General features: G+C 37.6%; 1 protein-coding gene across 1 annotated transcript; it reads left to right on the forward strand.

The window, feature by feature from the left end:
• Positions 1 to 16,740: 16,740 nt before the first annotated feature.
• LOC150041078 (endogenous retrovirus group K member 7 Pro protein-like) lies at positions 16,741 to 17,208 on the forward strand. The gene has a single exon (XM_090327125.1). The coding sequence runs from the start codon at positions 16,741 to 16,743 to the stop codon at positions 17,206 to 17,208; it is 468 nt and encodes a 155-aa protein (XP_090183251.1).
• Positions 17,209 to 21,412: the final 4,204 nt, after the last annotated feature.

Raw genomic sequence — 21,412 nt, forward strand, 5'->3', positions numbered from 1 at the left:
TTGTAAACAAAGAATAAATGTTTGCAGGGAATATTTTAAAGTTACAAGTACTACTGGATCAGGAAGGAAAAAAAAAACTAAGAGAAAGCGAGGGAAGAGGTGACACTGTTCAAAAAGAAATGTACTTGGGGCCAGGAGTTTACCCTAGTGGTAGAGTGCTTGCCTCGCATGCACAAAGACCTGGGTTTGATTCCTTGGTAACACATACATAGAAAAAAGCCAAAAAACATTCTGAGGCTCAAGTGGTAGAGCTCTAGCCTTGAGAAAGCCCAAGTGCAGTGCTCAGGCCCTGAGTTCAAAGCCCTGAATTGACAAAAAAAAAGAAATGTACTCATTATCTGACTTATGTAAGTGTAATCCCTCTGCACATGACCATTATAATAACAATAAAAATAAAAACTATATGAATTACAAAAATAAATAAATTTAAAATCTTCAAAAAAGTAGCATGAACTAAAAAACTAGAAGGAAGATTGCTATACATTATAGGTTTATGTAATGAGAAGTCAAATTGTCCTCTAATATAGGCTTTATCCTCATGAAATCTTTAAATAAAAGAGAGAGAAAGATGCATACAAATATATATATGCATGTATACATATACACCTTTATATACATTTCCCTATACATTTATTATTTATTTATTTTTAATTTTTTGTCAGTCATGGGGTCTAAAACTCAGAACCTGGGCACTGTCTTTGATCTCTGTTTGTCAAGGCTAGCAATCTACCATTTTGAGCCACAGAACCACTTCTGGCTTTCTGATACCAATCTCAATGACTTTCCTGCCTTGATTGACTTTGACCCATGATCCTCAGATCTCAGCCTCCTGAGTAGCTAGAAGAACAGGCATGAGCCACTGGTGCCTGGCTCCATGTATGTATGTAGATGTGTGTATGTATGTATGTATGTATATATATTATATATGCACATATATACAGGTAATATTCTGTATGTATATTATACACACATAAGTATGATTATCCATATATTCACTCACATTCACCTCACAGAGTTCTTTTCTAGAAAATATATGCTGTCAATTTATAAATTTTTCAGTTCTTATGTCTTTACTAATAGAAGAATAATTACCGGCTACACCAGAGAGTGAAAAAGCAAAAATATCCTTATGAGCACAGGTGCAGGAGAATGTGTCTTATTAATCTTGGGCTAGTTGAAGGACTTCACATAGGGGAGACCATGATTAGCAGTGCGAATACAACATTCTATACCTACAATGTAGTGGACATTGAAACTGGCTCTTACCTATTGTTCTGGATTCTCATTAGAGTCCTGTAGTGGCCCATTGTGCAGCCTACTGGGTTAAGGCCAATGGAAATAGGAAGGACTACAAAATCTGCCCTATGATTTGCTAGTCTTGGATCTATCTATAACTTCCTCACTCTATTGTACCTGTTTTAACTTTTCTTCCAGAACATGCCAGATAGAGTCCACTTCTAATTTTTTATGATCATTATGCTTCCTAGTGTACTTATTCACAGATAAACTCAAGGATTGCTGTTATCTTTTAAAATAATACCTTGCCATATAAGGTGCGACTGTGGTTCTTAGTGTACTATGTTATTTCCCATCTTGTCTTGTTACCTGATAGATTGTATATGTGTTTATTTGTTTATTTGAAATAGGATAGGAAAGGAGGGAAAACAAGATGAGGAGAGGGGTTGGGGAAGGGAAATGGGGACAAAAACATGAAAAGGGGCAGCAATGATTGTTAAGAATTGCGCCTTCTATCTGACAAATATAATGTAATCCTTCTATTAATTACAATAAAAATTAATTGAAAATAATAATAATACCTTGTCTTTAACATCTCCTGTATCACTCGAGCTATAATTCACCTTCAATACAAAAATAATCTCCTTTATTATTCTAAGTATCATTTACTATCTAAAATACTACTTTTTTTTAGCTTCTTTCAAAATGTAAGTCCAATCACAACAGAAGCATTTTGCTGTTGACATCCCCAAGTGTAGCATTGTCTGTGGCCCCAAATGTTAGATATCCAATATGTATGCTTGAACACATAGGTGCCATCACAAGAACTTTCTATAATCCTCTAACAACTAAAACAACGCTACTTTATAAGTGGGAGAAATATATCAATAGGAAAATAAAATAGACTAAGAATACAGTGAAATTTTAATATACATTTACTATCTGAAAAAAAAAAACATAAAATCAGTGGGAAAAATGTGAACAAGCCAAAACACGATGTTGCTAAAGACATCAAGTCTAAGACTTCCCAGTATTTAAATCAAATGCCATGTATTAAACAATATTTATATGACATACTTGGATCAGTACATAGAAGAGGCTACTTATACTAGAATCAACTAAGCATGTCTGCCTAGTCAGTCTTAAGGCTTATTAACATCACATCTCTGTCCAAGTCAGAGTACATCAATTGGGAATTTCTGGAGCAATTATTTCTAGAAAAAAACACATAGACTCCAATTTTACTAATTAAAAAATAAATAATACGTATTATTTCAAGTATCAAGTATTCCATAGAACCAGGTGAAAATGGCTTTTCTAATTATTTAGAGATATGTGGAAGCAGGTGGGAATGAATTCCTTATCCTCACTCAGTGAAAATTTCTAGATTTCAGTGGGAGAATATGAACAAAATTGAAGAAATATCTAAGGAATTGTTTGTATTACATTAATTTACAAAGGGATATTTTAAATAAATGAGTAAAAAGCAAAATTAGAAAATATAGCAAAGCCACTGGAAAGAAAACTCAAAAAATGATACCAACCAGGCTAAAAACATGCAAGCAGATGTGAAACTGGATCATAATTTTACTTATAATTATGAAAATGAAGTTGAAATGGATACACCATCATCATCATCATCATCACTGTTGATAAGCATATGATAAAGGATCTTCCTGAGTGCTGTTTCAATGAGTTAGAAGATAATGAACGGCTAGATGTGAAGAATCACTCACTGGTTGGGGCCTCCAAGGTCATCAAAGACAGCACAATGTGATACCAGCAATTATTGTTTCAGGGGCATATAGCATGGGAACAACATAGAAGTCTTGGCAATTAGAAGTACTTGGAGCAGGACACCAGTGGCTCACGCTTGTAATCCTGCCTACTCAGGAAGCTGCAAGCCATGGTTCACTGTTCAAAGCCAGCCTGGGCACAAAGGTTTGTGAAACTGTTACTCCAGTTAATAACTAGAAAACAAGAAGTAGCTAGCGCTGTGGCCCAGGAGTAGGGCGGCAGGATTGATCTGAAGAGCTCAGGGACAGTTCCCAGGCTCACAGATCAAGTCCCACCATCGACCAAAAATAAAGTGGTAGAGAGCTATCCTTGAGTGATAAAGCTCAGGGATTTACCCAAGCCCCACGACTACCACCACCACCAACAACAAAGTAATGGTGCCGGTGGTTCACACCAGTAATCCTAGCTACTCATGATGCTGAGATCTGAGGATCATAGCTCCAAGCCAGCCCACAACGCAAAGTCTGTGTGACTCTTATCTCCAATTAACCACCAAAAAATCAGAAATCAAAAATGAAAATGTAGCTTAAGGTAGTCGAGCACCATCCTTCAGTGAAAAAGCTCAGGGACAGAGCTCACGACCTGAGTTCAAGTCTCATGACAAACAACAAAATAGTACTTGGGCAACTTGTAGGTGCAAAACATAGTCCAGAGATTCCAGAAAATATGAGGCATAGGTACACCAAAAAAAAAAACCTCTCTGTACTTAAGAAGTCTCTTAGAACATTATTATGGTTGCTTCTATATTTTAGTTCAAATCTTTTCATTAGAGGGAATCCATTTTGAGTAGACTGATTTGTAAACAGCTGACATTAATGAAATTTACTCAAACTTGCAATTGAAAACTATGCTGACAGAAGAAACTGATGAAATAGTTTTCAATTTGTATATCATCAGTGAGCATATTGATTTAAAAAGAAAATCTTCAAGGAATCTGGACACCTGTAATCCTCGCTGCTCATGAGGCTGCAATCTGAGAAACGTGGTGTGAACGCAGCCTGGTCTGAATAAACCTGAAGACTCTATCTTCAATTAAAATGCAACTGTGCCAAAATGGAGTTGTGTCTCAAACTGCAAATAACTACCCATGTGAAGACCTGAGTTCACCCTCAGTACCAGCACACAAAGACAAAAAAAACTGAAAGAAGGATTTTTTCATATATTTTTATTGTAATTAATAGAAGGGTTGCATTATATTCACCAGATAGAAGGTGCATTACTTCACATACATTGATACCCTTTTTCATGTCTTGGTCCCCATTTCCCTCCCCCCGATCCCGCCCCTCATCTTGTTTTCCTCCCTTCCCTATCAGACTTCAAATAACCAAATATGCATATATACAACATGTCAGATAACCAAGTGAAATACTGTAACAATATGAGATAATCAAGGGACAGCAAAAGAGATGAGAGATAACATAGTACATTAAAGACAACAATCACTCATTATATGGCTTTTGTTTCTATATCCTGGAGGTCCTTTCATTTAGCATCATACTTTATGGCCTTAAGTATCTAGGGTTTGTTCTATTGTAAATCTCTGCTAGGAGAGTCCAAGGTTTCTACTGATTATGTTCCTTTGAGTCTGGCTTACTTCACTTAATATGATTTTTTCTAAGTCTGAAAAAAGGATTTTATAATATAATTTCAATTTCATACCTGTGCTTCTGGAGAAAGTAGATTTTTATACTCTATACAACGGAAATAAAGATGATAGAAAAGTTTATTAGAAGAAAATATGGCAGAGAAATCAGCATATGGCAGAGACATGCCCCAGGAGAGATGGCAGTTTAGAATGTCTCTTTCATATTTTTTCTTACACATTAATTGCTGATAAGAATTTTGGTAAATAGGTTTATTTTAGCAAATGTTACTTCAGAACCTATGGTATAGAACATATAAGCCAATCAATCTCTTTTTAACCTTCTGGCATTTAAATTATTGTACTATATAGATTTTTGTACATTCATTGATATACATATAATTTGTGTATTTGGCATATACATATATATTAGTACATAAAATTTAGTACATGGATTTTAGATGTCAACATGGGTAAATAGCATACCTTTATTTTAATTTAGAGTTTGTATTATATTCCTTTCAAGAAAGACAAGATAAGAAGGTTTGGAATTTATTTGGTTTCCTAAATTATATTTTATTTGTCAGGGTGATGTACAGAGAAATTAGTTACATATGTAAAGTAGTAAGTACATTTCTTGTGAACATTGTTTACCCCCTCCCAAGTGTTTCTCCCACTTTCCATTCCCTCCAGTGTCTTCCCCATCATCGTTGTAAAGTTCCTTTTCAACATATTGCCTTGTGAGTCTTGCTGTTGCATTGGTTTGACCTTCATACTTTGTCTCACCTTTTTGTTGTTCCCTTTCTCTTTCTCAATTCAAATAAATGTATATACAATGCACCAGGCGCCAAAATCAAATACAGTAACAATAGGGAATAAACTATAGAGGGGAATCATATAATCATTTCAACTGAGGTATAGGGTGCCTTTAACAAAATTAACCAGCTTTGATAATAAAAGCTATTAAGAAATGTATGTCAATATAATAAAGGTTATAGAACACAGCTATAGGAAATATCATATTAAATGTGAACAGGATGGAATCATTTCCTCTAAAGTTAGAAATGAGACAAGATTGCAATGGAAAGAAAAAAAGATCTAAATAGGGAAGAGAGAAGTTCTTATTTGGGGATTATATGATCTTTTTACTTAGGATCTTAAAAATTCCACCTCAGTACTACTAGGTATGATAAACAACAGCTTTGGGAATACAGTAGGACACAAAATTAGCATAAAATAAGTTGCTTGTTACTGTATCTGAATTTGGTAGCTGGTGTATTGTATATGCATTTATTTGAATTAGGGAAAGGAAGGGTAACACAAAATGTTGAGCAAAGGACAAAGAGTGAACCGATATAACAGCAATACTCACAAGACAATATGTTGGAAGTGAACTTTACAATTTGGGGGCTGAGGGAGGGTAAGTGGTGGAAAAAAGTTGGATGAGGTAACAATGCTTGACAAGAAATGTGCTCACTATCTTACATATGTGATTTCAACCCCTCTGTACATAACCTTGACAATAAAATTAATTTTCAAAAGGAAAAGCTACTGATTTTTGTTGGCTAATTTTATATGCTGCAACTTTATCAAAGTTTCAGATCATCCCAAGTAACTTAGAGGAGGAATCTATAAGGTTCATAAAATACAGGATCATGTCATATGCAATGGGGGATAGTTTTTCTTCTTTCCCTATTTGGGTCCATTTTATGGTTTTCTCTTGCCTTATTGCTCTTGCTAGAAATTACAGTATTATATTGAAGCAGACTATAGAGAATGGACATCCTTGTCTTGTATCTGAGTTTAGAAGAAATGTTTTTAACTAGTCACCATTAAATATAATACTGACTGTAGATTTGTTGTATGCATTTTTTTTACTATACTGAGGAATGTTACATGGATTATGTAATGCCAGAGATCGTGAAAATATTGAAGGAAAGGGTAGGGGAAATACTAGGACTCTTAGGTACAGGTAAAAACTTCCTAAGTAAAGATCTAGAAGCATGACCAAAAGAGTGCTACTACAACTATTGGTGGGAGCTTTCCTATGATCCAGCAACCCCACTCCTGGGCATTTAACCAAATGATCACAAACAAGAACATACTAAAGCTGCTAGCACAACGATGCTCATTGCAGCACTATTTACCATAGCAAAGAAATGGAACTAACCCAGATGCCCCTCAGTAGATCATTGGATCAAGAAGATGTGGTATTTATACACAATGGAATTCTATGCTGCCATCAGAAAGACTGCCATTGCCCCATTCATAAGGAAATGGAAAGACTTGGGGAAAAAAATCATATTAAGTGAAGTAAGACAGACCCAAAGAACATAAGTTGCATCATTTCCCTCACTTGTTGTAACTAGAAAATGCCTATAAATCTAAAAGTAAACACACTGAGTAGTAAAAATATACACTTGAACTTGATAAATTGTACAGAACTCCAGACATTCATATAGTTGAGAAAAAGGAGCTTATTCTTAGGAGAGGATCATAAAGGCTCAATAGCTATGGGCATATGATTATGAAAAATGTTTATTGAGCTGGGTGCTGTGGGAAATAGAATGCTGTAAAAGGAGGCCTAACTCCTGGCCCAGTGCTCATTCCTTATATATATATATATATATATATATATATATATATATATATATATATATATATTTATATGTGTCAATTATTAAGCCATAAAACAAGAAGGAATTATATCATTTGCAGGAAAGTAGATGTAGAAATCATGTTACATTCGGTAAGACAATCTCAAAAAGCCAAATATTGCAGGTTTTCACTTACTTGTGGAGTATAGACTTATAATGATAATAACAGTCATAATTATGAGTCATGGATGTGGATGTGGTGAACAACAGAAGTGAGAGAGGGAGGAAAAGAGGGGATATTGGAAAGTGAAGAGAATTGAGGTTTTAATGCAGGTATATTTATGCATACATATGCAAATGTTTTAATGGTCCAAATATTTGGATGACTGATATATGAAAATTATTTATCACCATATAAATTATGACTAAATACCTAGAACAAGGTTTGTTGTTTGTGTTCTTTGATGTGGCAGAAATAGAATTAGTAAAATCCAAACATGAGATGGAAAAAATAATAAAGCACAGATTTTTCCAAAGAGTCCAGTAAATATTGCTTTCTGTAGGGATTAAGTTAGTAATTGGTCTGCAAGAGGTGAGTAATAAATAGGAACACTAGGTGGAGCTTTTAAATCCATTGTGTGGCGATAATATTAGAATTGTAGATTGGGGCCATGTACAAAGAAACAGCCCAAGTTCTTGGAAAGTACGTCTAATGGTCTGAGGACTGGGATTTTGGCCTACTGGTAGAGTGCTTGCCTAGCATGCTTAGAAATGCCTAGCATACATAGAAAAATCCAGAAGTGGTGCTATGGCTCAAGTGGTAGAGCACTAGCCTTGAGAAACCTTAAGGACATGGACCAGGTCCTGAGTTCAAGTTCAAGCCCCAGAACTGGCAAAAGAAAGAAAGAGAGAGAGAGAGGGAGGGAAAGAGAGAGAGAGAGAGAGAGAGAGAGAGAGAGAGAGAGAGAGAGAGAGAGAGAGAGAGAGAGAGAGAGAGAGAGAGAGAGGTCGAGAATGCCAAGAGATAAATCTCAAATACTCCATGTTTGCTGGTCCCTAGGTATTATTCCAGTCAAACTAGCTACTTGATGGTGAAAAATATCTATGAAGTATATTCCAAAAGCTCTTTTTATTATCATTTTAGGCATAGTCCTCTAAGAGAAAAAAATCTCATTTTATTTATGTTTTAAATTTTTGATTCTGCATATTTTTGCTGGTACTTTTATTCAAAGACAAACTTTATTACATGCAGAATATAAAATGCAACTTTGATTGCATTCCTTTAATTCAAAGTGAGTTGAAGCTGTAATAGTTCTTTTGATAAATGAAGACAGGTAATCTGGATAATTTAGATAAATCACATGAAAAGTATTATTTAGCTCAATCTGGATCAGTAAAATTGACTGATACCCATTTCGTTACGCATGATGCTGATTCATCCTAACCTATCATGGTTAATTTGCCATGGTGATTTCAATAGACAATTAAATTTTCAAATGATACTCTGAAATCTATTGAAATTATGTAAACATTGTATAAACATTCAGGTAAAATATGATTTTTTATTTTATAAATTTTGACTATGCTATATTAAGTACTTGGGGAAATTAGGATTTTCAATACTTGTAAGTGTATTGAAGATTGTATGTGGTTTTTATTGTAGGTAATAATATATTGTACAATTTAAAAGCATTTCACTAGGCCTGGAGTTTGACCTAGTGGTAGAGTGCTTGGCTGTCATGAATCAAGACCCAGGTTCAATTTCTTGGTACCACATACATAGAACAAAATCCAGAAGTAGTGCTATGGCTCAAGTGGTAGATCCCTAGCCTTGATAAAGACCAAGGACAATGCTCAGGCCTTAAGCTCAAGGCCCAGGACTGGCAAAATAAAAGCATTTTACTAGAGAGATCTAGCTTTTAACCCACCCTTGATGGTAATGAATTTACTGCTGACAAAAATCTTAAGTTTGATTTTCCATTACTGTGACTACTAAACTTACAGCAATCTTGTCTGCATGTCTAACTCTTAATGGTGATGTGTTTATCAAACAACTGCAAGTACAGATAATTGAGAAGAATTTAGGTTGCAATTAAAATGAAAAATATTCTCATAGAATATTTTCACATAATCTATTGTACAAAAGAAGTACACATATCAATGATTAAGTTACTAATTTTTGTATGGACAGAAAAGTATAAAAATCTGAAAGTATGTTATATAACTAAACAGATCCCAGCTGTACTTGGATTTCTGTGTTTTCAATGATGCAGAAATGTTGAGAAATTTTCAGTTACACTGAGAGTTTCACTGAAATAGCTTAATGCTTCTCCCTTGAAGCTTTCAATATTCCTCTCCTTCTCCACTTAATTTTTTGACTCTAATAAAATGTGGCTTTGTTGAATTCTAGCCTTTTTACGAGTCATAAAGGCCTTCTGTGTCCATATGGGCATCTCTTTCTCAAGATTTGGGGAATTTTGTGCTATTTCTATATTAACTATATTTTCTATGTCTTGACTCTGCGCCTCTTTTCCGTACTCTTGATTCATAGGTTCGATCTTTCAATGGAGTCCCAGAGTGCTACCCTATTTGCTTTGTGCTTCTTTGTTCTCTTCCCTTTATCATCACTTGATTTTTCTATTACAGCTACTTTGTTTTCAAACTCTGAGATTCTGTCTTTTGTTTGATCTAGCTTATTGGAGATGCTCTGAAAGGATTTTTTTAGTTGATCTATATAGTTTTTTGTCCCCCAAACTTCAAGTTGCTTTATTCCCTAGAATTTCTCTTTATTGCTTGAACAATTTTTTCTAGTATTTTAAGCCCAACATACTTTTCCAAGTGTATTTCTTCATTGCCTCATCTCAAATAGACTTTGTTCCAAGAAGACTAGATCACTTTCATCCCCAAAGTTGCAGTTGCAGGCATACTACTTCTAGGTCTTTGTTCATGTTATGCCCTGCAAATGGAATAATCCTTTTGTTCTCACGCTGCCTCTCAGGCCTATCAGTTTGTTAATATTCTGCTCAGGGACTACCCTACCCAGGGAACTCAGTCTTGACTGACAAAATCGAATCTGTCTATTCTGAGTTTATAGAACATATTATGTCTTTCAACATTTTGTGATTTCAATCAACAGATTTTTTTCAAAAGTCTTGGCTTTCTTAACTTTCTTAAATTCCTAAAAGAAAATGTTTCATTGTCATCTGTCATTGAACTTTAATTGGTACAACACATTTAATATAACAGGGATGTTACTAAATATGTATTGCTTGCTCATGTAATTTCAAAACAGGCAAATACACAATAGCTATGAAGCAGGTAAACTTGTCTCAAAAAGATTTTCTGTCAAACAACCTGTGTGGAATCACATTGGTGGACTCATTAAGGAGTTATATAGACATGAATGTAAAAATTAATTGACTGACAAAAATAGAGATTTGGAAATAGTTCGAGGAGAGTTAAGATTATGCAAATTAATCATCAGACAATTTCCCTAAATATGCTACTTTTGGTTGTAAAATAAAATTTACTATAATTGAAGAGGCAAACTATTTGGTAGAGTGATAATTATATAAATAATTTGAGTGAGATATATAGTGTATGAATGTAAGGATACTAATGTAAAATAAAATAGGCTTACAAATTCCCTGTGGATTGCTTCTCTCAACTTTCTATATTGGCAAATAGCTATTAAATTCAATTTTAAATAATATATACAGATGATCACATTTAAATATGTGTATTCATTTACTTTGTTGGCAGATCATTTTAATTTGCTCTCTGTTATAAAATAAATAAAGTAGGAGGCACAGGAAAATGTTACTCTGTATTACCAATGACAAAAGAAATACACATATATAACGAGCTTCTCTACCAGGCAGTGATGGGTTAGGTTTATAATCCTACATACTCAGTATGATGATATCTGAGGATCTTCCTATAATCCTACCTACTCAAGAGGCTGAGATCTGAGCATCGTGGTTCAATACCAGCCCAGGCACGAAAGTCCGAGAGATTCTTATCTCCAGTTAACCACCAGAAAAATCAGAAATGGCGCTGTGACTCAACGTGGTAGAGCTCAGGAACAGTGCTCAGAGTTCAAGGCGGGGGGTGGGGAGGAAAGAGGAGGAGGAGGAGGAGGAGGAAGAAGAAGAAGAAGAAGAAGAAGAAGAAGAAGAAGAAGAAGAAGAAGAAGAAGAAGAAGAAGAAGAAGAAGAAGAGGAAGAGAGACGGAGTCTTATCCTCAATTTCCCAGTAAAAAGCCGGGAGTGAAGCTTATGATGGCTCAAGTGATGGAGCATTAGCCTTGAGGAAAATGTCAGAGACAGTGACTAAAGCCTCAGGACTGGCAACACACACAAAGCGTTTTTCTCTAGCTGATTAGCTTGGGTTGGCACTGAAAAACAGTGACTCGAGAATCTAAAATACTGTACATGTAAATTAAAGTTATTATATTCAGTATTCACTGTGACAGTAAACTTTAACTGTACTTTTTCATTTCTTGAACTTTATCAGTGATTGCAGAACTTTTATCAGGTTATCTGTTTCAACAATTTGAGGGAATTTTCTATTTGAGTGATAGAAAATTTGTGATTAAGGGGTGGCTCCTCTGTAAAGGGGAAATACTGGCTATTAAATACAGTCACTTGTACTTCTTTTTATTTGTAGGCTTCACAGTGAGTGTTATATCATTTGTTATTAATTCTATCACCTGTGCCAAAAAATGAATCTCATTTCATGCATCCCGGTGTTTGAGAATGGAGTGCCATAAACCATATGGATCTTGTTTCATACTCTTCCAAATCTTTGATATCCATGTGCAACTGATAAAGTCAATTTACTTAGTGGTAGGAAAATAGAAAGGATAGGTTCTCTCAAGTAAAGTCCAAGTAGATCACTCCCTAGGTTTACTAAGTCCTGAACTCAAGGGAAATTACTTCATCACTACTTGATCCAGGCCACAGTAATGAAGATTGTTATGTAGCTAGTGTTCTACTATGTTGATTTTACAGTACTGGAATTAATTCATCTACATTGCAACTCAATGAAGTCATTTCCAAGCTGTCTTTTCGAACCCAGATGCTGAAGCACACAATCCTTAGAATTAATGATATTACTGAAAATACTTTTAGCTATCTTATGTGGTGGAATCCTAATAATTTACATTGCAATTGTAATCTTATCATTTGAAGGTATTTTTCATTGGCAGTTTAAAAAATTACTAATAATCATGCATTTTCTGCAATATGGTAGTTAGCTGTTTCAGAAGGATAATTTGAGAGATTGTTCTATGAATTTTTACATATCACTGAGGACATAACTGTACATCATCTAACATATGTAGTTCCCATTATTTCCTAATTTCAAATTCCATAATTTGAATTTTGCTTTGCTGATTAATTTGACAGAAGGAGAAACATGATATTAGTATTTATTGATGCCATCATAGCCTTGTAATACCTGGAGCTTTTACTTTAATATAATCACTTTTCTTCTCCCTCTTATCTTTCCATTCTTTCAATATATTCTCAAAGTAGTAGCAAGAAGGTTTCTTTTTTTTTTTTTTTTTTTTTGCCAGTCCTGGGCTTGAGCTCAGGGCCTGAGCACTGTCCTTGGACTTTCTCAAGGCTAGAGCTCTACCACTTGAGCCTCAGCACCACTTCTGGCTTTTTTTCTATGTATGTGGTACCGAGGAATCGAACCCGGGTCTTCATGCATGCTACGCAAGCACTTTAACCACTAGGCCAAACTCCCGGCCGAAGGTTTCTTTTTCAATGAAAGACTACATTATATCATTTTCTGTTTAAAGTCCATTAATGACGTCATATCTTTTTCTAAGTGGAAACCAAAGTATTTATAATGTCCTGTGAAACTTACATGACTTTTGACCTTCCATCTGTTATCCTGGGACTTCATCCCCTATTCTTTGCTTTGATCTTCACTCTGCCCTAACCACATAGCCTTTTTGCTATTCTGAGTATATGCTAAGGTACCTCTTGATTCCCAGTCATTGCTCATTCTAGTCTCTGTCTAGAATGCTTTTTTTAATTTCAAGATATTGACATGCTTCATTACTTCATATCTTGCAAGTGTTTAATTAAAATGCACTTCAAGAAAAGCTTGGACCAATCTAATTACATTCTTTCATTTATTTTAGTACTCTGTCTTACTTTCTTTTTGTTTTCAAATTTTGAGCCCTTAAGACTGTCTAGCATAGCATAAAAATATGTTTGCAATGCCTTTACTGTTTGTTTTTGTCTTCCTGCACCAAAATAAAATTCTGCAGTAATAAGAATATTAGTCAATAGTATTCAGTACTTTGTGTCAAATTCTGTAACTTTGTCATGTACATGGAAGTCACTAACTAAATAATTTTCTAAAAGAGTTATTGACCAAATTAAGATTCACCTTCTTCTATTGACACAAAATGAATGGGGAGGTAAGTTTTGTTGCATTCTGAGATAATCTGATAACTTTCTGCTGAGGCTTGTAGTAGGGATAAAACACGTGGACCTCTTTGTCCTGTCCATCTTGTATACTGATAGACTCCCTCACCCAATGTAAGGAGGAGGAATTTAGGGAAGAGAGAGGGGGAGGGAGAGAGGGAGAGAGAGGGAGAGAGAGGGAGAGAGAGGGAGAGAGAGGGAGAGAGAGGGAGAGAGAGGGAGAGAGAGGGAGAGAGAGGGAGAGAGAGGGAGAGAGGGACCATCTTGTATACTGATAGGCTCCCTCACCCAATGTAAGGAGGAGGAATTTAGGGAAGAGACAGAGAGAGAGAGAGAGAGAGAGAGAGAGAGAGAGAGAGAGAGAGAGAGAGAGAGAGAGAGAGAGAGAGAGAGAGAGAGAGGGAGGGAGGGAGGGAGGGAGGGAGGGAGGGAGGGAGGGAGAGAGAGAGAGAGAGAGAGAGAGAGAGAGAGAGAGAGAGAGAGAGAGAGAGAGAGAGAGAGAGAGAGAGAGAATCTTCCTGCCTTGATGAATCTGCATGGCATCTCTGTTCGTGCTCCGGGGTAAGAAGGTCGGGTGGGGGAGGACATTGGGCCCCTTCCTCTCACGGCTTGGCCTGGTCGGGGTGTGTTTTTCCCCATCCCCCTATTAGTAGAGAGGGACCAGGGATGAAGGACCCCGACATACTGGCGCCCAACGAGGGGCACGAAAGGGGCACAAAAGAGGCAGGAAAGGGCATGAGAGTGCTTAAAAAGAAAAACCAAAAACTTCTCCCAAAGCTAAGGCTAAAGAAAAGACTGAAAAACCAGAGAAACCTGAAAAAACCCATAAAGAAGGCAACCCAAAAAGAAGCTGCAGCTAATAAAAAATAAAAATTGAACAGATTATTCCCAGATCACATCTGAAGTGGAAGTCACTTCAGGTATGGTAGGAAGGAACCTCGCGGTGGTGTCTGGCCAGAGCAGTGTAAGGGTGAGGATATTTTAGAATAGAACCAAGATGGGTTCAGACTGGAACGACCGCAAATGTGTGTTGTGAAAGGAGTTTTGATAAAAAAATAAATAAAAATAATAAATAAAAAAGGTGGAATAATGGGTTCAAATGTTTCTAAGAACCGAATGGTTAGAGTCATAAAAGATTTACTTAAAGCTAATGCTACTGCAGTAAAAGAAGCCACGGTTGAGGCTTCTGTGGATATGATAGCAAAAGTAAATCCTTGGTTTTTAAAGAAAGGACTTCTTAATGTACCACAATGGGATTTACATAAATTAGATTTGGAGAAAGTGCTGAAACAGGGAGACCTCCCCCGAGGAACATTTCCTATGTGGCAACTTATGTGGAAATGCTTACTTTCATCCAAAGAACCAGTTAAACAGGTGAAAAGAAGCGCAGAGACGCTTGAAGGAATATTCGAGAGAGAATCCAGTAAGCAGGAGGAGGAAGAATTAAGTGGTAGTGATTTAGAAAGCCTGTGCTCAGGTGCGGAATTACAAAATAAGGAGCCGCTGCCCATAGTTCAGCCATCTGCGCCTCGGTGGGAGGAGCCAACAGCCAGCCTCACCCAATCCATCCACAAGTTAGCTAAAAGAGTAGAAGCGTTAGAAATGGGGGATGGATGGGATTTTCCCGTGTTTGAGGATCAAAATCGGGTGAGATTTCATCAACCGATAGATTTTAAAACCGTTCAGCAGCTAAAGGAGTCTGTTATGGCTTATGGACCCCAAGCGCCTTTCACTATTAGTATGTTAAACTCATTGGCAAATTTAAATTTGGTTCCCGATGATTAGAAAAAATTATGTAAGGCAGTGCTGAGTGGAGGACAATATTTGATTTGGAAGACTTGCTGGCAGGAGTTATCTTTAGAAATGGCACATAGAAACGCTGCAGCAGGTTTCCCACAAAGAAATATTGAGATGCTTACAGGTGAGGGTCAGTAAGCCGCGTTAGAGGCCCAGCTTCAGTATGAACCAGAAACACATGCACAGATTGCTACTGCAGCTACCAGAGCATGGAAGTCTTTACAAGGTTCTGGTGATTTACAAGGTAATCTCTCAAAGGTTCTTCAGGGACCTAACGAGCCTTATGCAGATTTCGTAGATAGACTCATTCAAACAGCCACTTGTGTTTTTGGCGACGCTGACACTGCGATGCCATTAGTACTTCAGCTGGCATTTGAAAATGCAAGCAAATGGTGTCAAGTTGCCATAAGACCATGGAAAGGGAAAAAGGATTTATCAGTTTACATAAAAGTCTGCAGAGACATTAATGATGCAGGGTTACAGGACAGGTGATTGCGGCAGCCATGAGGAGTTATCTCCCTTGGGCCCTGCAGGGGAAGCTAGACAAAAAAACTTGTTTTCACTGCGGCCAATTAGGACATTTTGAGAAGCAATGTCCTAATAAGGTGCTCCAAAGAGCTTCGGTGGTGAAGACAGAAAAGTCCCCAGTGCCAGGGATCGGTTCAAAGTGTAGAAGGGGTAAACATTGGGCAAATAAATGTAGATCTGCCACTGATATTGATGAAAACCTGGTAAATAGGCCTGAGTCAAAACGGAAGGCGGGGCCCTTTGCCTCGGGGCCTGCTAATGTACAGGGCTATGGAGATGCCAGTAAGTCATACTCCGGGCATAATCCAGACCATTCCTCATCACAATCCTTTCTTTCCATTGACTCCTTCATCCAAGGAACCTCGGGCAGGACAGTATTGGACCTCTGCTCCACCTCCCGACTCGTATTAACACCTGAGATGGGAGTTCAATTAATCCCTTCAGGGGTGTCAGGACCTCTCCCTCCCAATTCAGTAGGCTTACTTCTTGGATGTAGTTCGCCTATTCTTTCTGGCCTTCATATCTTTTCAGGAGTTATAGATCGTGATTATACAGGTGAAATTAAAATTATGGTGAGTTCTCCCCATGGTATCTCGGTCATCAGTCCAGGAGATAGAATAGCCCAATTAAACTTATTTCCAGGTATGCATATGCCTCAAAACAGAATCGAAGGGATTTGGGTCAACTGGGAAAGAACAAATGGTGTTGGGCACAGGATTGTTCAAAAAGGCCTCTGCTCAAATTACTTGTGCAAGGGATGACCATTGAGGGTCTCCTTGATACTGGAGCAGACATATCCATTATCGATGCTCAACATTGGCCTAAGCCATGGCCTCTTCAGAAGGCTGATTGCAAGTTGAGAGGGTTAGGATTTTCACAAAGTCCTGATCGGAGTGCTCAAGTTTTATCCTGGCAGGATGAGGAGGGACATAAAGGCACTTTCCAGCCTTATGTGATGGCATCATTGCCTATCACATTATGGGGCAGAGATATATTACAGCAAATGGGAGTACATCTTACCACAGAGCCTGTCAAGAAAGACAAAGAATCCTGGATGGTAAAACCTGAATCAGGATATTACCCAGGTAAGAGGGCTTGGACAATGATGCATAAACAGGGTTACCTGGAAGGGAAAGGTCTAGGAAAACTTCTTGAAGGAAATCCTCAACCTCTGTTTATAACCCCCCAAAAAGACTGCTGTGGAGTTGGTTATCCTTTCCATTAAGGGCCACTGTGAAATCACCGTTAAAAGTAACATCAAAATCTGATAATCCTATTTGGGTCCCTCAGTGGCCCTTATCAAAGAGAAAACTCCAAGCCGCCCAAAAGTTAGTACAAGAACAATTGCAGGCTGGCCACATTGAGCCTTCTACTTCTCCTTGGAATTCCCCTATTTTTGTAATAGAAAAGAAATCTGGAAAATGGTGACTTCTTCATGATTTGAGGGTTATTAATAATTCTATGCAACTTATGGGTTTCACGCAACCTGGCTTCCCTAATCCTGTAGCTATTCCAAAGGGATATCAAATTATTACTATTGATATTAAGGATTTTTTTTTCTATTCCATTACATCTGGAGGATGTTCCAAGGTTTGCTTTTTCAGTACCCGCTATAAATAATGAAAGTGCTTGTCAAAGATTTCAATGGAATGTCCTACCTCAGGGTATGGCTAACAGTCCTACAATCTGTCAGGTGTATATTGATGCAGCACAGCTATTAAGCCCCTTAGAGAAAGTTATCCTGATGTAATAGTAATACATTATATGGATGATATTTTATTAGCACATCCTAATTTAAATTTACTTTTACAACTTTTTGGTTTAATGTCGGATATGTTAGAGTCATGGACTTCATATAGCTGAGGAAAAGGTACAATCAGGTTCTTCCATTTTTGTATCCATAATTTGATATCCCAAATACATGTATTAAGCCACAAAAATTCGATTGCTAAAGATAAATTGATTACTTTAAATGATTTTCAACATCTCTTAGGGGATACTAGCTTTGGTACTCTACAGTATGTACATGTGTCTATTGATACCTATTCTGGATTCATATTTGCTTCCTCTTATACTGGAAAAAGGTTAAGGATGCATGCATGTGCATCCATGGGGATGCCTAAAAGTATAAAAACAGATAATGGTCCAGCATATACATCTGCTTCCTTTGCTCAGTTTTGTACAACTTTAAATATTGTTCATAAAACAGGTATTCCTTATAATCCTCAAGGACAAGGGATAGTAGAGTGTGCATATCAGACATTCAAATTATTACTTTTAAAACAGAAAGGGGAAGATTTGAAGACTCCTAAGGATAGACTTGTTACAGCTCTTTTTACTTTAAACTTTCTAACTCTTGATGCTGAAGGACGTTCTGCAGGAGATACATTTTAATCCTTCTGGAAGTCATAAACCTTTAGTACTGTGGAAAGATATTCTCTCTGGAAACTGGAAAGGACCAAACCCTGTTCTCATGTGGGGGCGAGGAAGTGTTTATGTTTTTCCACAGGATGCTGACAGTCCCATTTGGGTGCCGGAGAGACTGATACGTCAGATGGTGGAGACTGCTCAGAAGCTCGTCGGTCAAGATGAAGACTCTTCTACGAGCGCGGTTATTCGAATGAATCCATACGGCAATGACGACCCTATCAACATTGCTGAGGATCACCCTACTGGGACCTGAACAGTCTTGGCCACTTCCTCTAACCAATGCTTCTTCAGTATTTCTAATTCTTCTATTGCTTTGCTATGATAGTTTGCTTGTGTGATAGTCTTTGTTTTTCTATTGGTTTCAATCTCTATCAATAATGTTGTTCTAGTTAATGTTGGAATGCTTCCCTGTTTTCTCTGGCTATTGTAGTCAGAGCCCCTCAGTATATACCAGTGCCTGTACAGGCGGAGGAGAATGCTTTCCCGCTCATCAGTAAAAAAGACTTTGGTATTTTCCTGACCGTGGTGGTGGCCATTGCCACATCTGCAGATGCCGTTACTGCTGCGAGGATTGCCCTTGCCACTGCAGTTTCTACAGAGAACAAATACTGCGTTGTAGATCTCAGAAGCCCCTGATCAGCATGTGAGGACTGGAATTGTTATGCTTGATCAGTGAATTGATTTATTGCGAGAACAATTGAATATTCTGGAGCAGGTGATGAGCACCTTTTGTGTAGCTGCTTGTTCCAGAGTTTGCTTGATGGAAATGCCGAATAACATTTTCAATTGAGTGATTAATCTGTCTAACGTTTAGTTTGACAACTTGAAGATTTCTCTATGTACACAAATAATTATTGTTAATCAGATACATGTTGAATTTTAAATAATTGGCTATCTTTGCTAGAGACCATTTTAGGACTTGATCAAAGATGGGCAGGATTGATAAGTTTGGATTTGTTTTTATGCGCTATAATTGTAATATGTCTAATATTGCTTGCCTAAAATAATGCAAAGTCAACGCAGAAAGTGAATGCTAATGTGACAGGCATTTGCTCCCATGGAAATAGGTACATCCCCTCAAGTCTGGTTCGCTTAATAGACGGCTGGTAGTCAAAGACGGGAAAGTCCCAGCTATTAGCCTATCGACCTAAGACAGGAGCCAAGTAAAAAGGACTTGGTGATCCCATGCCGGGTAAGAAGACTAATGAGCTTGGAGACACGTAAGGCAGGCACAGCTGATCTAATATGGTGGTAGCCCCACATATCCTAAGTTTTGTCTTTTTTAAGATAAAAACGGGGGAGATGTTGGGGGGCGAGTAACGCCATGTCTGATAACTTTCTGCTGAGGCTTGTAGTAGAGATGAGATATGTGGATCTCTTTGTCCTGTCCATCTTGTATACTGATAGGCTCCCTCACCCAATATAAGGAGGAAGGATTTAGGGAATAAAGACAGAGATCTTACTGCCTTGATTAAGCTGCGTGGTGTCTCTGTTCGTGCTCTGGGGTAAGAAGGCTGGGTGCGGGAGGACATTGGGCCCCTTCCTCTCGCGGCTTGGCCTGGTCGGAGTGTGTTTTTCCCCATCCCCCTACTAGTAGAGAGAGACCGGGGATGAAGGACCCAGACAGAACACCAGATTTCTAAAAATTTTAAAGCTCTGCACGGTGCCTTATGCCTATAATCCTAGCTTCTCAGGAGGCTGAGACTGAGGATCGCGGTTCAAAGGCAGCCTGGAAACTAGTCTGTGAAACTAGTCACTCATGGCTCAAGGGGTAGGACAGTAACCTTATCCTGAAGAACTCAGGGACAACGCCCAGGCCCAGAGTTCAAGCCCCATGACTGGCAAAAAAATTATATATATGTATATATGTCAGGGTGATGTACAGAGGTGTTAGTTACATATATATGGTAGTAAGTACATTTCTTGCCAAATGTTGTTACCTTTCCCATATTTTTCTCCCACTTTCTCTCCCCCACACCACCCCCAAGTTGTAGAGTTCATTTCCAACATATTGCCTTGTGGGTTTCACTGTTAGATTGGTTCATCCTTTGTCCTTTTTCTCCCCATTTTGTTGTACCCCATTCCTTCCCTAATTCAAATAAGTGTATATACAATACACCAGGTACCAAAATCACATACAGTAACAAGGAATAAACCATGGTGGGGGAAAACGAAAGATAAAAAACTTCACACAAGCTGGCTCATACCGGTAATCCTAGCTACTCAGGAGGCTGGGATCTGAAGACAAAAGTTCAAAGCCAGCCTGGGCACAAAAGGACCTACAACTCTTATATCCAGTTAATCTCTAGAAAATGGGAAGTGGGGCTTGGCTCAAGGATAGGGTGGTAGCCTTGAGCTGAGGAGCTCAGGGACAGTGCCCCGGCCAAATTCAAGGCCCATGACCCACCATAAAAAAAAAAAGAAACTGCACACAGTCCATTAAAAGCACAACCACAAAGATAAACCTCTTCTTTCCGTATCTTGGAGTTCATTTCACTTAGAATGAACTTTTATGGTAATATGTACATACCTATTGAGCAACTGTGGTTCTCTGCTAGACATATACAAATTATTACAAATTAGAGAAATCATGGAGCCTATGTTTCTTTGGTTCTGGCTTGCTTCCCTTCATAGGAATATCAAATTTTTGAGTGCTTGTCAAAAATTCAAGTTTCTGATCCTCAAATCTACTCACCAGAAATCATTAGGAGGAAGGAAAAAAAAGACAAAATGGCTTTTCTCTACTATCCTCAAGAAACCAGGTTTTGAATTTAAGGAACCTTATCTCAATAAAGATTTATATTTACTAAAGTTCTGTAATGAACATGGTTGTGCTGATTTTTCTCCCTTAGCTTGTTAGTGTGATGGATTGTATTAATTGATTTTCTGGCATCAAATCAGACTTCATGTCTTGGATATATCCTACTTGGTCATTTTTTTTGTAGGTTGTGGGGCTTGAACTCTGGACCTGGGCACTGTCCCTGAGCTCTTCAGCTTAA

The sequence above is a fragment of the Megascapheus bottae genome, chromosome X, assembly GCF_031878675.1.
Source record: "Megascapheus bottae isolate mThoBot1 chromosome X, mThoBot2.hap1, whole genome shotgun sequence".
NCBI classification, from domain to species: Eukaryota; Metazoa; Chordata; class Mammalia; order Rodentia; family Geomyidae; genus Megascapheus; species Megascapheus bottae.